This window comes from Clarias gariepinus, chromosome 16 (genome assembly GCF_024256425.1).
Source record: "Clarias gariepinus isolate MV-2021 ecotype Netherlands chromosome 16, CGAR_prim_01v2, whole genome shotgun sequence".
Lineage (NCBI taxonomy): Eukaryota > Metazoa > Chordata > Actinopteri > Siluriformes > Clariidae > Clarias > Clarias gariepinus.
The window spans coordinates 1,152,364-1,165,107 of NC_071115.1; the positions used below are offsets into that span (position 1 = coordinate 1,152,364).

Genomic DNA, 12,744 nt, shown 5'->3' on the forward strand with positions numbered 1-12,744 from the left:
CATAAATGTAAACAATTATTTTATCAAGAGTAAAATATTATTTGTATAAAGAATATTTCAATATAGTTTGCTTCATGCAACTTTTATTAAGCTTGTAAAAAGGCAAAAAGCATCACAAATGGTGAAATGTTTAGCAAAAACATACCAAAATAATGTGCACTTGTTCTACTTTAATGATTATGAAAGGTAACAACAGCATGCGATAGGGTCAGAAGCTACACTTAGTCTAAAATTCAAAACCTACAGATTGACGTATGTCGGTCTGGTTGAAGCAGAGAATGCGTTCATCGAGGAGCACTCCCATCTTCAGCAGCATGCTTCTGGGAATCGGGCGAGCATTTCGGGAGGTGTACACTTTCTCCAGCTGTGCATCCATGGGAGACGGCATGTACTCCATACACAATGGCCCAGTGAGAGCAGGGATGCACTTCACTATCACATTATAATAAAGGACTCCATGATTGAGGGAACAGGCATTTTGATTCACTCCAGATTTCAGTTGAACAGTGCATGATCCGAGAAGGTCGTCATCCCAGCCGCTGTCTTGATCCCACACCTCCAACTTCACACTTCTGAACTGAGTCACGTCTTCAATGTCAAAACTTAAATCCCAGTTCCAAGTTGGAGAGTTTTGATTCAAGATCACAGGTGTCTTTCCTTGGAATATCTTTCCATTGCGGAAAAACTTGACATAACCATCTGTCTGGGACCCATAATCTCCATATAAATCTGTGGCTTTAATCACAGTTACACTAACCTTAGCATATCCTCTCTGAGTGGGGCAGCAGTTGAGGGCCACACCTGGGTTGTTGTGGCAGCTGCAGCTGCAAGGTTCTTTCGGGTTGGTCTTCACACCAGTTTTGCATGGGCTTGAGCAGTCTTTTACCAGAGCCCTCTGTAGGATGTAGTCCTTGATGGCATTACGCAGATTCTCTTTGACTGTTTTTTTCTCTGGCAGTAACTTATGAAGAGGCTCGAGCGAGTAGGAGATCACATCAGGGTGAGCAGGCAGAGATGAGATCCACTGCTTGTAGGCATTTGGGTCAGTGTTGGAGGAGAAGAGCAGGTCGCCACTGTGAGATTGGCCACCAATCACATTGGTTTCCCTTTTTGGAGATGATGAAAAAAATGTTTTTAAAATGATATTTTATGTATGTTTGGAATTATTTAACCGGCTGAATTGCATGTTTATTTTGCTACTTTATTAACCATTGTGATTTGTAACAGAGCATGTATAAAAAAGAAATAAAGAGAGATGGAAAAAGATGTACTGTACAAACCTGTCATTGAAGCTGCTAGCAAAGCTCTTTTGGCTCAGATTCTTGTCCTTGGCCTGCTTGCAGTGATGGGCCTTGTTCTGTAGCTCTGCAGCAGGACCCTTACTGGCAGAAGCCTCCAAGTCCAGACACATCTTCACCTCGTCTACAGTCAGACCCTGAAGGGACGCCTGGCACTCCTTGATGCTGGTTACAGAGCGAACCTCTCCACCAAGAGTCACCTGCACACAGTCACAACATGTCCAGTGAAACAAAGTACACTCATGTTCATTCTAGAACTGTAAAGTTTTATTAATTGTTCATAAGTAAAAATTGATAAACTTTAAAAGTGAGATGGAGGTCAGAATCTGTAGAGTTTTATTATAACATTCACCTTTGTGATATAATGAGTGCCAAACTTGTCAATCAGACCAAAATATTTCTGCTTTGTTGTCTTATCATATTGGTTGGGGAGACTTTGGAGTTCAGTAAGTAGCTCTGGGTGCAGGGGTGGATTGCTTTTAACCCTGTATCTAGAAGACAGAACATACAGTTGAACTCAAACCAATAATTACGTATGTTGTAAGATTAATTTTAAGTCAACAGAAAACAGCATATACCTGTAGTATCCACAGGAGACAGCATGACTGGTGAAGCTGAACTTGTCTTTTTTGCTTTTCTCCAATGAATAGTCAGCCAGCTTGGAGTGACTTCCTGCCATCATGACTGATCCCTGAGCCTTAGGAGTATTAATTTGCAAATCTGACTTCCAGTCATTCTCAACAGAGGAGGTAATAAAGCTGACCAGGGCCTCACTGGACTGGTAGACGGAGCTGGACAACTTCATGTTGCACTTCTTTCTTGGTCTCCAGTCCACCACAGAAACTGGGATTTTCTGCTTTTGACCTCCCATGTAGGGGTTTTTACACAGAGTGCAGGTCTTGTCCGCCTGAAGCCAGACGCTCATGTCGATGACGAAGGCTCCTTTCTTTTGCATGGTGGTGATGTCAAAGCCTTCTCCTGCTAGGTCAGATCCTGGAGTGAACTCCACACTGGCACACTGAGACTCATTAGCCTTGACACATTGCTGACTGGTTGCAGGAAAAAATGCGGCAAAGACAATCAAAATCAGAAGTGTCTGCAGCATGGCTGGCCTTGGTGTGTGTTCTTTCTCTGGGTTAAAAGAATTCAGACTTGTAAATATAATTTTTTTTTACATTGCTTAACTCCGTAGATGTACATAAGATACCTAAACAATTGTAATAAAATGAACTTCCTGTACAATAAATAAAAAAATTACATTGCACAAGCAAGCTTAATATCAGGACTGTTACTGTATATAACACCTGCTTATACTGATATATAATCTCCTATCCTATAAGGTCTACACAGTCTACACAGTCTACCTTCAAAAATCTAAAAAGTTCTACAATGAAGAAGCAACTGTTAACACAGTTTGTTTCTGAAATGTTCTAATGTATGCAGACCAGAGGTGGCATTACCATAAGGAAAAAGTAGGCGAGCACCTAAAGCCCCGAACTGCCAGGGCCCCATGACTTACTGTAAGCCTAGCTTAGTATTTTTAGCAAGCACTAACGTTTGAAATGATTAAAATCCAGTTGCTAAAATAGCATAAGAATGTTGATTACCCCATGCGAGTTGCGTTGAAGTGTTTAAAGATTTAAAAGTTAATGCATTAATTAACCTGTTTATTTATTTATTTATTTATTTATTTATTTATTTCGTCTACAGGGCTGTTCTAGACATCGGGATAAGATTGCTGTGGGATGAGGAGTGAAGGGAAGTTAAAGGTAAGACATTTAACATAAGCACTATAAGCATAGTGCTAATATAAGCTCTATCTATCTATCTATCTATCTATCTATCTATCTATCTATCTATCTATCTATCTATCTATCTATCTATCTATCAGCACATCACATATATTTAAACATTCATATACAAATGCATTGTATGTACAATAGTATAATTTAAACCAATCAGCCATAACCCTAACCAAAAATATATAAAAGAAAATAGTATAAAATATGTTATATTAATATGATATTAATAATTTTATCATATTATTATAGTCTTTTTATCATACATTTCAATATATAATAGATAGCAAAAATATGTTTATGCATCACATTTTAACAGTCTTTCAATTCTTCTCTTTCTCAATATGTTTAACATAATTTGTTTTATTTTGTTTATTTTATCATTGGAAATAAAATGTTAAAATGTCTATTAAAGGTGGATGTAACTGAAAAATAGAGGTTGTTTCACTTACCTTGAAGAGGGTAGGAGCATATACAGTATATATATTCTATGCACTTTATATGGGTCTTCTTACTGACAGTTTTGGATCTTTTAAACCCTATTCTTCAATTCTGCATCAGGTATTTATAGACGTGCAAGACACAGGGCAAGACCATTTTCCAGTCTATATATGGATCTATAGATTGAAAAGGATTAAAAACTGTGAAATGATGCATGTGTCTGTGGTCTGTTAATCTATTGTCATTTATTTTTAACCCTGCAGTGCTGTTACACTCATGCTGCGCAAACATTACATTTTGGTACATTTTTGCTTATTTTTAATTCTTCAGTGATATCAAACTACTGTAGATGGACAGTACAGAGCTGATATTATGTCCATGTGTTAAAAATAAATTTTGGGTTTAAATAATTTGAGAACTGTGTAATGTTTAAAAACTGAGATGGATGAGGTTGCTTCAAAATATGTGACAGAATAGGCACCCAAGGCTCACCCATACCCATGCAGACCAAAGGCCAGCCCTGACAAAAAATACATCTGACAAGAAAAACTAATGCAGCACAGACCACTGAAACAAGACAATGCTGGCACGATCGACAGGCACCATAACACTCAGTGTACCACAGCACGCACAGGGCCCGGCAGGCAAAGAACCCAAGGCCACAAAACTCCAATTCCAATTTAAAAAAAAAAAGAAATTGCAAAAAATAGCGAGAAGATAAATATTGTGCAATATAGTGCAAAAAGTGTGTGTGTGTGTGTGTGTGTGTGTGTGTGTTTTATCAGTCCAAGTGTAACAAGTATATACAAGTGTAAATGTTTATAGAGTTTTATACTCTGCATTACATTGCAAACTCAAAAGTTACTCTGATCTAGTTGCATGGTAAAAATGGCCTCTAAAAACCAATTCCTATTTTTATTAGTGAAAGTAAGAGCATTTCCATACACACACATTGTGATGAGAATTTACAGGATTGAGGACACCAAACATCTGCGTCCATAAAAAAAATAAAATAATTGCTTGTGAGACTTGAATTTTGGCGGAATGAAAAAGGTCCCCTGGTCTGATGAGTCCAGATTGCTTTCACTTTATTTATTAGTATGATTTGCTTAATTATACATCAACCTTTTTGATTATTTATGGACGGTTTAGGTAACAATCTTTTGTCTGTACATGTATGTGTTAATTTCATGTGTATTTGCTTTTCCTCTATCGCACTTTCATACGGGGGTGTGGGGATGTTCATGTTTTTATATTCTGTGCCAATATTCGGCTGTTCTGTATTTTATGAGAAAAGTGTGTTTGTAGCACAAACAAATAAAAAACCTAAATTTACTAAATATAACCTTGATGTCAGAAGAAGCAATTTGGGTGCGTTTAATGACAGTCTTAATATGTTTTCTGTTTCTGTATGTTATTTTGCATACAGCATCTGGTTTATTCTTTGATGAATTCTCTGGATTTTTACTTACTGTATTTTTTTTGTAAGTTGTGGTAGGAGTAAGCATATTTTATTGTTCAAATTAATTGCTTCGATATGGTGGTGTGGGGTTAATTTCTTTTTCATTCTGTTTGAATAAGTGCGTCATCCTGAAGTCATAGTTTAAACAAGTTTTTTTTTTATCCTTATAAAGTATTTATTATAAGTTGTAAATTCATCACTTAAATATCGTATTCATCTTCGATTTGTTGAGAATTTGAAAAGGGGTGAATGTTTCGTATTAAATCCAGATGGAGCGTCGTATCCTGTTAACCCTCACATGTTAAATAGTAAGATAAATTAGCCAGAAATATACATTAAATTCACGTTCTAGCTTGGAGTTTGCCCAGCATACTGTAAATCAGATTGTTGGTGCAAGTCATCTATTAATTTTTTTCACGCCACATTTAATCAATAATATTTTTTTATGTTTTATTGTTTTTGTTTTTAATGTCATTTTGAAATGAAATAGTAATAGTTAAAGAGCTAATAGTTAAAATATTAAAACAGGGAATGTTAAATGTCATGTGTGCATTATAAGATTTGTCTTGAAAACTTCTACATAAAAAATGTTGAAAAATTGTATTAAATGCAAAAGTGAGTTATTCACACTTCCTTATTCTGTGATGATTTATTTACATTATGTGAGGTTGTGTACATTTGTCTTTTTTGGAAAAAAAAATCAAATGGAATATGTCAACCAAGCAAAAGTGTTAATTTTACCTAACTGGCACCAGACACAACACCGGGACGAACTTTTATAGCATATTACCTGCCCCACCAGGGGCGAAAGGTCACTAGATCATTGCTATACAACGGTCAAGGACGGCTATAAGGCACAATCTTGCCCCCCGTTTGGTAAATCTGACCATGCCGCCATCTTCCTCATGCCAAAATACAAACAAAGGCTGAAACAGGAAGTTCCGGTTTAGAGGGAGGTCGCGCGCTGGACGGACCCATCAGTGGCCGCGTTACAGGACGCACTCGATGACGCAGACTGGGACATGTTTAGGAACAGCTCCGATGATGGCGTCAGCGTGTTTACGGAGGCGGTTGTGGGATTCATTGGGAAACTAGCGGATGATACTGTGGAGAAAAAGACTATCAGAACGTTTCCCAACCAAAAGCTGTGAGTGGATAAAACCCATTCGTGATGCTCTGAGATCTTGCACCGCTGCCTACAACACAGGACTCGCGTCGGGGACATGGAACCGTACAAGGCTGCGTCATACAACGTCTGGAAGGTGGTAAAAGAGGCGAAGCAGCGCTTCGGAAGGAAACTAGAGTCACAACTCCAACAGAGTGACTCCAGGAGCCTGTGGCAGGGATTAAGGACAATAACGGATTATAAAGCACCAATATCCGGTATAATGAACGCAGACGTGACTCTGGCAGACGAGCTGAACACTTTTTATGCTCGCTTCGAGACTGCAGCTAAAGACGCTAGCAATGCTAATGCTAGCGGCGCTAATGGTTGCAGACAGGAAGACACTGCCAGCACCAGAAGCGCGTTCATCATCACCGAGCATGACGTGAGAAAAGCCTTTAAGAGAGTGAACACCAGGAAAGCAGCAGAACCAGACGACATCTCAGGCCGTATTCTCAGAGCCTGCGCAGACCAGCTAGCACCTGTGTTCACTGAGATATTCAACCTCTCTTTATCTCAGTCGGTGATTCCCACATGCTTCAAAGAGTCCATCATTGTTCCTGTCCCAAAGAAACCTCATCCTGCTTCCCTCAATGACTATCGCCCTGTAGCCCTCACCTCAGTAGTGATGAAGTGCTTTGAACGCCTGGTCATAGACTTCATCATTTCTTCACTACCAGACACACTGGACCCACTACAGTTTGCATACCGTCCAAACCGTTCCACGGTTGATGCAATCTCACATCTGCTTCATACATCTCTCAGTCACCTGGACACTCGGAGGGGAAATTATGTGGAAATGCTCTTCATCAACTACAGCTCTGCATTTAATACCATAATTCCCTCCACACTTACCACCAAGCTGGAGCACCTGGGACTCAGCTCATCAATGTGTCAGTGGATCTCCAATTTTCTGACTGGCAGACCACAGGCAGTAAGGATGGGCGGACATGTCTCAGCCTTCCTCACTCTCAGCACTGGAGCCCTCCAGGGTTGTGTTCTGAGCCCCCTGCTGTACTCTCTGTACACCTATGACTGCGTGGCCACTACCAACTCCACCACCGTCATCAAGTTTGCTGACGACACTGTTGTGGTGGGCCTGATCACAAACAACGATGAGACAGCCTACCTGGAGGAGGTTGGAAATCGTCTCGGGTTACTTTGTTGTAACCCTGTTCCCTGAAAAGGCGGGAACGAGATGCTGCGTGAAAACGCTATGGGAATATCTTTTCGTGTTGCCGGTTGTGAAGCATGTGTGTACCAAACACGCCAAATTTTGGCTTATATAACCTCGGTCAGGTGACGTCATCTGATTAGATGCACCTGCAGGTTATAAATAGGAGTGAGCCGGCAACATTCATCAGATTGATTGTCTAAACGGACGTCCGGTCACGTGGGCAGTGCGGCATTGGGACGCAGCATCTCGTTCCCGCCTTTTCAGGGAACAGGGTTACAACAAAGTAACCCGAGACATCCCTTTCAAAGGCTACACTCGATGCTGCGTGAAAACGCTATGGGAACGAGAGTACCAACGTCGCCGCACTGCGAGTGTCTGGACCCCGCATTGTGTAGCGTGTGCGCACAAAGCTGAGAGGTCTTAGAACTATGTCTGGGAAGCTGACTCGAGGACTCGTGAGCCCGGAGTGACAGGAACATCCAGACTATAAAATCTAATAAATGTGTGCGGAGAGGACCAGCCCGCCGCGTCACACACTTGCTGCAGGGGAATACCTCTTGCAAGTGCAATAGATGAAGCAATCCCCCTGGTTGAATGAGCCCTGATTCCTAAAGGCGAAGTGAGCCCACGCGCCTCATAGGAGAGAGCAATAGCATCTCTCACCCAATGTGACATGGTCTGCGTAGTAGCGGCCGCCCCCGGTTGTGGCCTCCATAGCAAATAAAGAGCTGCTCTGATCTACGCCACTGGCAGGTGCGGTGGACGTAAATCCGAAGAGCACGTACTGGACATAATAGGTGAAGTTTCTCCTGCTCCGAAGCTGTAAAAGGCGGAGGACAGAAGGCTTCAAGAACAACAGGGTGCATGTTTGAAAATGGAACTTTCGGAAGATAGTTCGGGTGAGGATGTAGAATGGCCTTGACTAGCCCGGCAGGATGGGGAGACTGACAAGGCACGCAGATCCCCAATCCTCTTGAGAGAGGTAATGGCCATAAGAAAAACCATCTTAAGAGACAGAAGCCTGTCAGGCGCTGACTCTAGCGGTTCGAAAGGAGTGTCAATTAGACCTTCGAGCACGATAGATAAATCCCATGACGGGGTCGTGGCTCTAGTGGGTGGCCTCAACCGTTTAGCTCCACGAATAAAACGGGCAACTAAAGGGTGTTTTCCCGCAGTAATCCCCTCGATTGGAACGTGGCAGGCTGAGATAGCGGCCACGTACGTCCTAAGGGTACTAGGGCACAAGCCCAAGGACAACTTATCTTGCAGGAACTTCAGCACTGAAACAATTTGGCAGTGGACTGGGTCTACCTGCTTTGTCATGCACCAACTTTCAAAAACATTCCATTTGAGGGCATAAGCTTTTCTTTTTGTTTAACAAGATCTTGGAGAGTGAGAGGATTCCAGAGGAATGGAGGAGAAGTGTATTGGTGCCAATTTTTAAGAACAAGGGAGATGTGCAAAGCTGTGGCAATTATAGAGGTATAAAGCTAATGAGCCATACAATGAAGCTGTGGGAAAGAGTAGTGGAAGCTAGGTTAAGGGCAGAGGTGAGCATTTGTGAGCAGCAATATGGTTTTATGCCTAGAAAGAGTACATCAGATGCAGTATTTGCTTTGAGGATGCTGGCGGAGAAGTACAGAGAAGGTAACAGGGAGTTGCATTGTGTCTTTTTAGATTTAGAGAAAGCATATGACAGGGTGCCAAGAGAGGAGCTGTGGTATTGTATGAGAAGGTCTGGAGTGGCAGAGAAGTATGTTAGAGTAGTGCAGGACATGTATGAGAGCTGTAGGACAGCGGTAAGATGTGCTGTAGGTGTGACAGAAGAGTTCAAGGTGGAGGTGAGTCTGCATCAAGGATCGGCTCTAAGCCCCTTTTTGTTTGCTCTGGTGATGGACAGGATGACAGATGAGGTAAGACAGGAGTCCCCATGGACTATGATGTTTGCAGATGACATTGTGCTCTGTAGCGAGAGCAGGGAACAGGTGGAGGAAAATTTGGAGAGGTGGAGGTATGCTCTGGAAATCAGAGGAATGAAGGTTAGCCGCAGCAAGATGGAATACATGTGTGTGAATGAGAGGGACCCAGGAGGATCGGTGAGGCTACAGGGAGCAGAGATAAAGAAGGTGCAGGATTTTAAGTATTTAGGGTCAACGGTCCAGAGCAACGGAGAGTGTTCAAAGGAGGTGAAGAGGCGGGTACAGGCAGGTTGGAATGGGTGGAGAAAAGTGTCAGGTGTGTTGTGCGATAAAAGAGTATCAGCGAGAATGAAAGGAAAGGTGTACAGGACAGTGGTGAGACCAGCAATGCTCTACGGCTTAGAGACAGTGGCACTGAAGAAAAGACAGGAGGCAGAGTTGGAGGTAGCAGAGCTGAAGATGTTGAGGTTCTCCTTGGGAGTGACAAGGATGGATAGGATTAAGAATGAGTTTATCAGAGGGACAACCCACGTTAGATGTTTTGGAGATAAAGTCAGAGAGGCCAGATTGAGATGGTTTGGACATGTTCAGAGGAGAGATTGTGAATATATTGGTAGAAGGATGCTGAGGTTTGAACTGCCAGGCAGGAGGTCTAGAGGAAGACCAAAGAGGAGATTTATGGATGCAGTGAGAGAGGACATGAAGTTAGTTGATGTGAGAGAAGAGGATGCAGAGAATAGGGTTAGATGGAGGCAAATGATTCGCTGTGGCGACCCCTGAAAGGGAACAGCCGAAAGCCAAAGAAGAAGAGTGGAGGGAGCTCTAGCGGCTAGAATAGTGTCAATAACGCTGGCTGGGAGACCAGCTTGACTTAGTTGGTCCCGTTCAGGGGCCAAACGTGAAGGTTCCAAAGCTCCGGTCGGGGATGAAATATTGTCCCCTGCGCCTGAGACAGAAGATCCCTCCTCACTGGAATCATCCAAGGTGAGCCATCGATGAGAGATATTAGATCCGAGAACCATACTCTGGCCGGCCAACGGGGCGCTATCAGTAAGAGAAGCAAACCGTGTTGATGGACCCTCGCCAGGACTCCCGGGAGCAGAGATATTGGGCCACGTATGGGCCATCGCGTCGAGACCCAGGGGAGCTGGATGAGTCAGAGAGTAGTAGAGAGGACATTGTGCTGTCTCTTGGGAGGCAAAGAGAGGCAGCTTCCTGTTTTCGTATCGTTGCCGCGAAAGTTTGCGTTTGTGTTAGCGTTTAAATTACATACTTTTTTTTATTTATACAATAATAATATTAATAGCAACTAGTTTTTACATCTCACACTATTTGGCTTCGCCTTTTTCTGCGCTTTTTGGAGAACGCGCGAGTTTCTTTTTCTAAAAACAACAAACGGAATTCAGCTCCAAACAACTACAACTCCGACTCAGGTACGTTATCATGTCCAATATTCAGCTTGTTCAGTGTGTAGAGTGCAGGATGTTTAGACATTCTTCCTCCGTCGTTAGCGGTAATTTTATTTGTGATAGGTGTGTGTTAGTGAGCACTCTGACGGAGAAGATATCAGCGTTAGAGGAGCGCATCCAGACTTTAGAGAGGGTTAGAGAGCGCGAGAGCAGTGTTATTCCTGTAGCGGACAGTCTGGGTGCCGCAGGCGGAGATAACCAGCCCCCGACTCCGGCATTAGAGCCCTCACAGCGGGGCGAGTGGGTGACGACTCGGCGGCATACTCGTTCAGCCAAAGCTAACGCTAAGGCTAGCCCACCGGAGCACACCTCTTCTGCGCTTCACGTGTCCAACAGGTTTGCTCTCCTCAGTGATGCACCCACTGAGAAACCTGAAAGAGCTCTGGTTATAGGAGACTCTATAATGAGACATGTGAAATTAGCCAGGCCTTTAGGGGCGCCAGCGGCAGTGGTTAGGTGTATCCCGGGAGCCAGAGCACCGGACATAGCAGGTAATCTTAGGGCTCTAGGACAGCACAGGTTCTCTAAGATAGTGGTACATCCTGGAGCTAACGATATACGCCTTCGTCAGTCAGAGGTTAGTAAGAATAACTTTATAGAGGTGTTTAAATTAGCGAAGGCGATGTCCGATGGAGTAGTATGCTCTGGTCCCATCCCAATGAGACGTGGTGACATAACTTACAGCAGGTTATGGTCGCTGAACCGCGGGATGTCCAGGTGGTGCTCCGAAAACAACGTGGGCTTTATTGATAATTGGAAGACCTTTGAGGGCAAAGCTGGCCTGTTAGGGCGGGACGGTGTCCATCCCACTCGGGAAGGTGCTGCTCTCATTTCTTGTAGTATAGCTCATAGTCTTAGAAAAGGCCTAGTTAATCGGTGACAATCCAGAGCCCAGGCCAGGGAGCAGACAGACAGGCTAACCCAACCATCTGCTAACTGCATAGAGTCGTCACTCAGGGTTCACTCTATTGAGACTGTGTCTGTTCCCCGAGCTAAAATCAAATTTAGAAAGACTCAGAAAGTCTGTTTTAGTAATTTAATTAGCATAAAGACCACAAACTTGGATCAGACTGAATGCGCAGCCGGCACCTCTGATCTGAAGCTAGGACTGTTAAATATTAGATCTCTCGCATCTAAAGCAGTTATAGTTAATGAAATTATCACAGATCAGGAGTTTGATATACTCTGTTTAACAGAAACCTGGATTAAACAGGACGAGTATGTAGCTCTAAATGAAGCTAGTCCTCCTGGATACAGCTACATACACCAGCCTCGGTTAACTGGTAGAGGACGAGGCGTCGCAGTTATTCACAATGATAATTTGACTATTGTACAAAAACACGGACACAAATTTAATTCATTTGAAATTCTTTATAGTAACATAAGTGTATTTAACTATATTAAGTCAGCTCAGTCGATCCCGCTAATTGTCATTTACAGACCTCCAGGGCCGTACTCGGAATTTCTTAGTGAATTTGCAGATTTCCTCTCAAACCTAGTCGTTTCTGTAGACAAAGTGTTAATTGCTGGAGATTTTAATATTCATTTTGAAAACCCAGAAGACCCTCTGAGAACTGCATTTATGTCTATACTGGACTTGGTAGGAGTAAATCAGTGTGTAGTAGGACCCACTCATAAAGCAGGTCACACTTTAGATTTAATAATATTATTTGGATTAAGTATAAGAAATTTATTCACAATACCACTATCTGAAGTTATCTCAGATCACTATCTTGTCTCAATTCAAGTGTGTCACAATAATAATGTACACACAGCGCCGCGCTACCGTATGAAACGTACATTTACATCAACTACCAAACAGAGTTTTATCAGTAATCTCCCAGAGTTCCCAACTTCGATTAGATCACCGTCTGACCCCACAGAACTCGATCAGGCGACTGAATATTTAGAGTCGACATTTCGCTATACCCTAGATAATGTAGCTCCAGTCAAAAGAAAAATTATTAGAGATAAAAAACTTGCTCCCTGGTATAACGATCACACGCACACTTTA

General features: G+C 42.6%; 1 protein-coding gene across 1 annotated transcript; it reads right to left on the bottom strand.

Moving 5' to 3' along the window:
- Positions 1-205: 205 nt before the first annotated feature.
- On the bottom strand, positions 206-2,404 carry LOC128544635 (perforin-1-like). The gene is made up of 4 exons (XM_053514874.1): positions 1,877-2,404; positions 1,651-1,789; positions 1,281-1,498; positions 206-1,106 (listed from the first exon to the last, which is right to left on the bottom strand). The coding sequence occupies exons 1-4, from the start codon at positions 2,401-2,403 to the stop codon at positions 227-229; spliced, it is 1,764 nt and encodes a 587-aa protein (XP_053370849.1). The 5' UTR covers position 2,404; the 3' UTR covers positions 206-226.
- Positions 2,405-12,744: the final 10,340 nt, after the last annotated feature.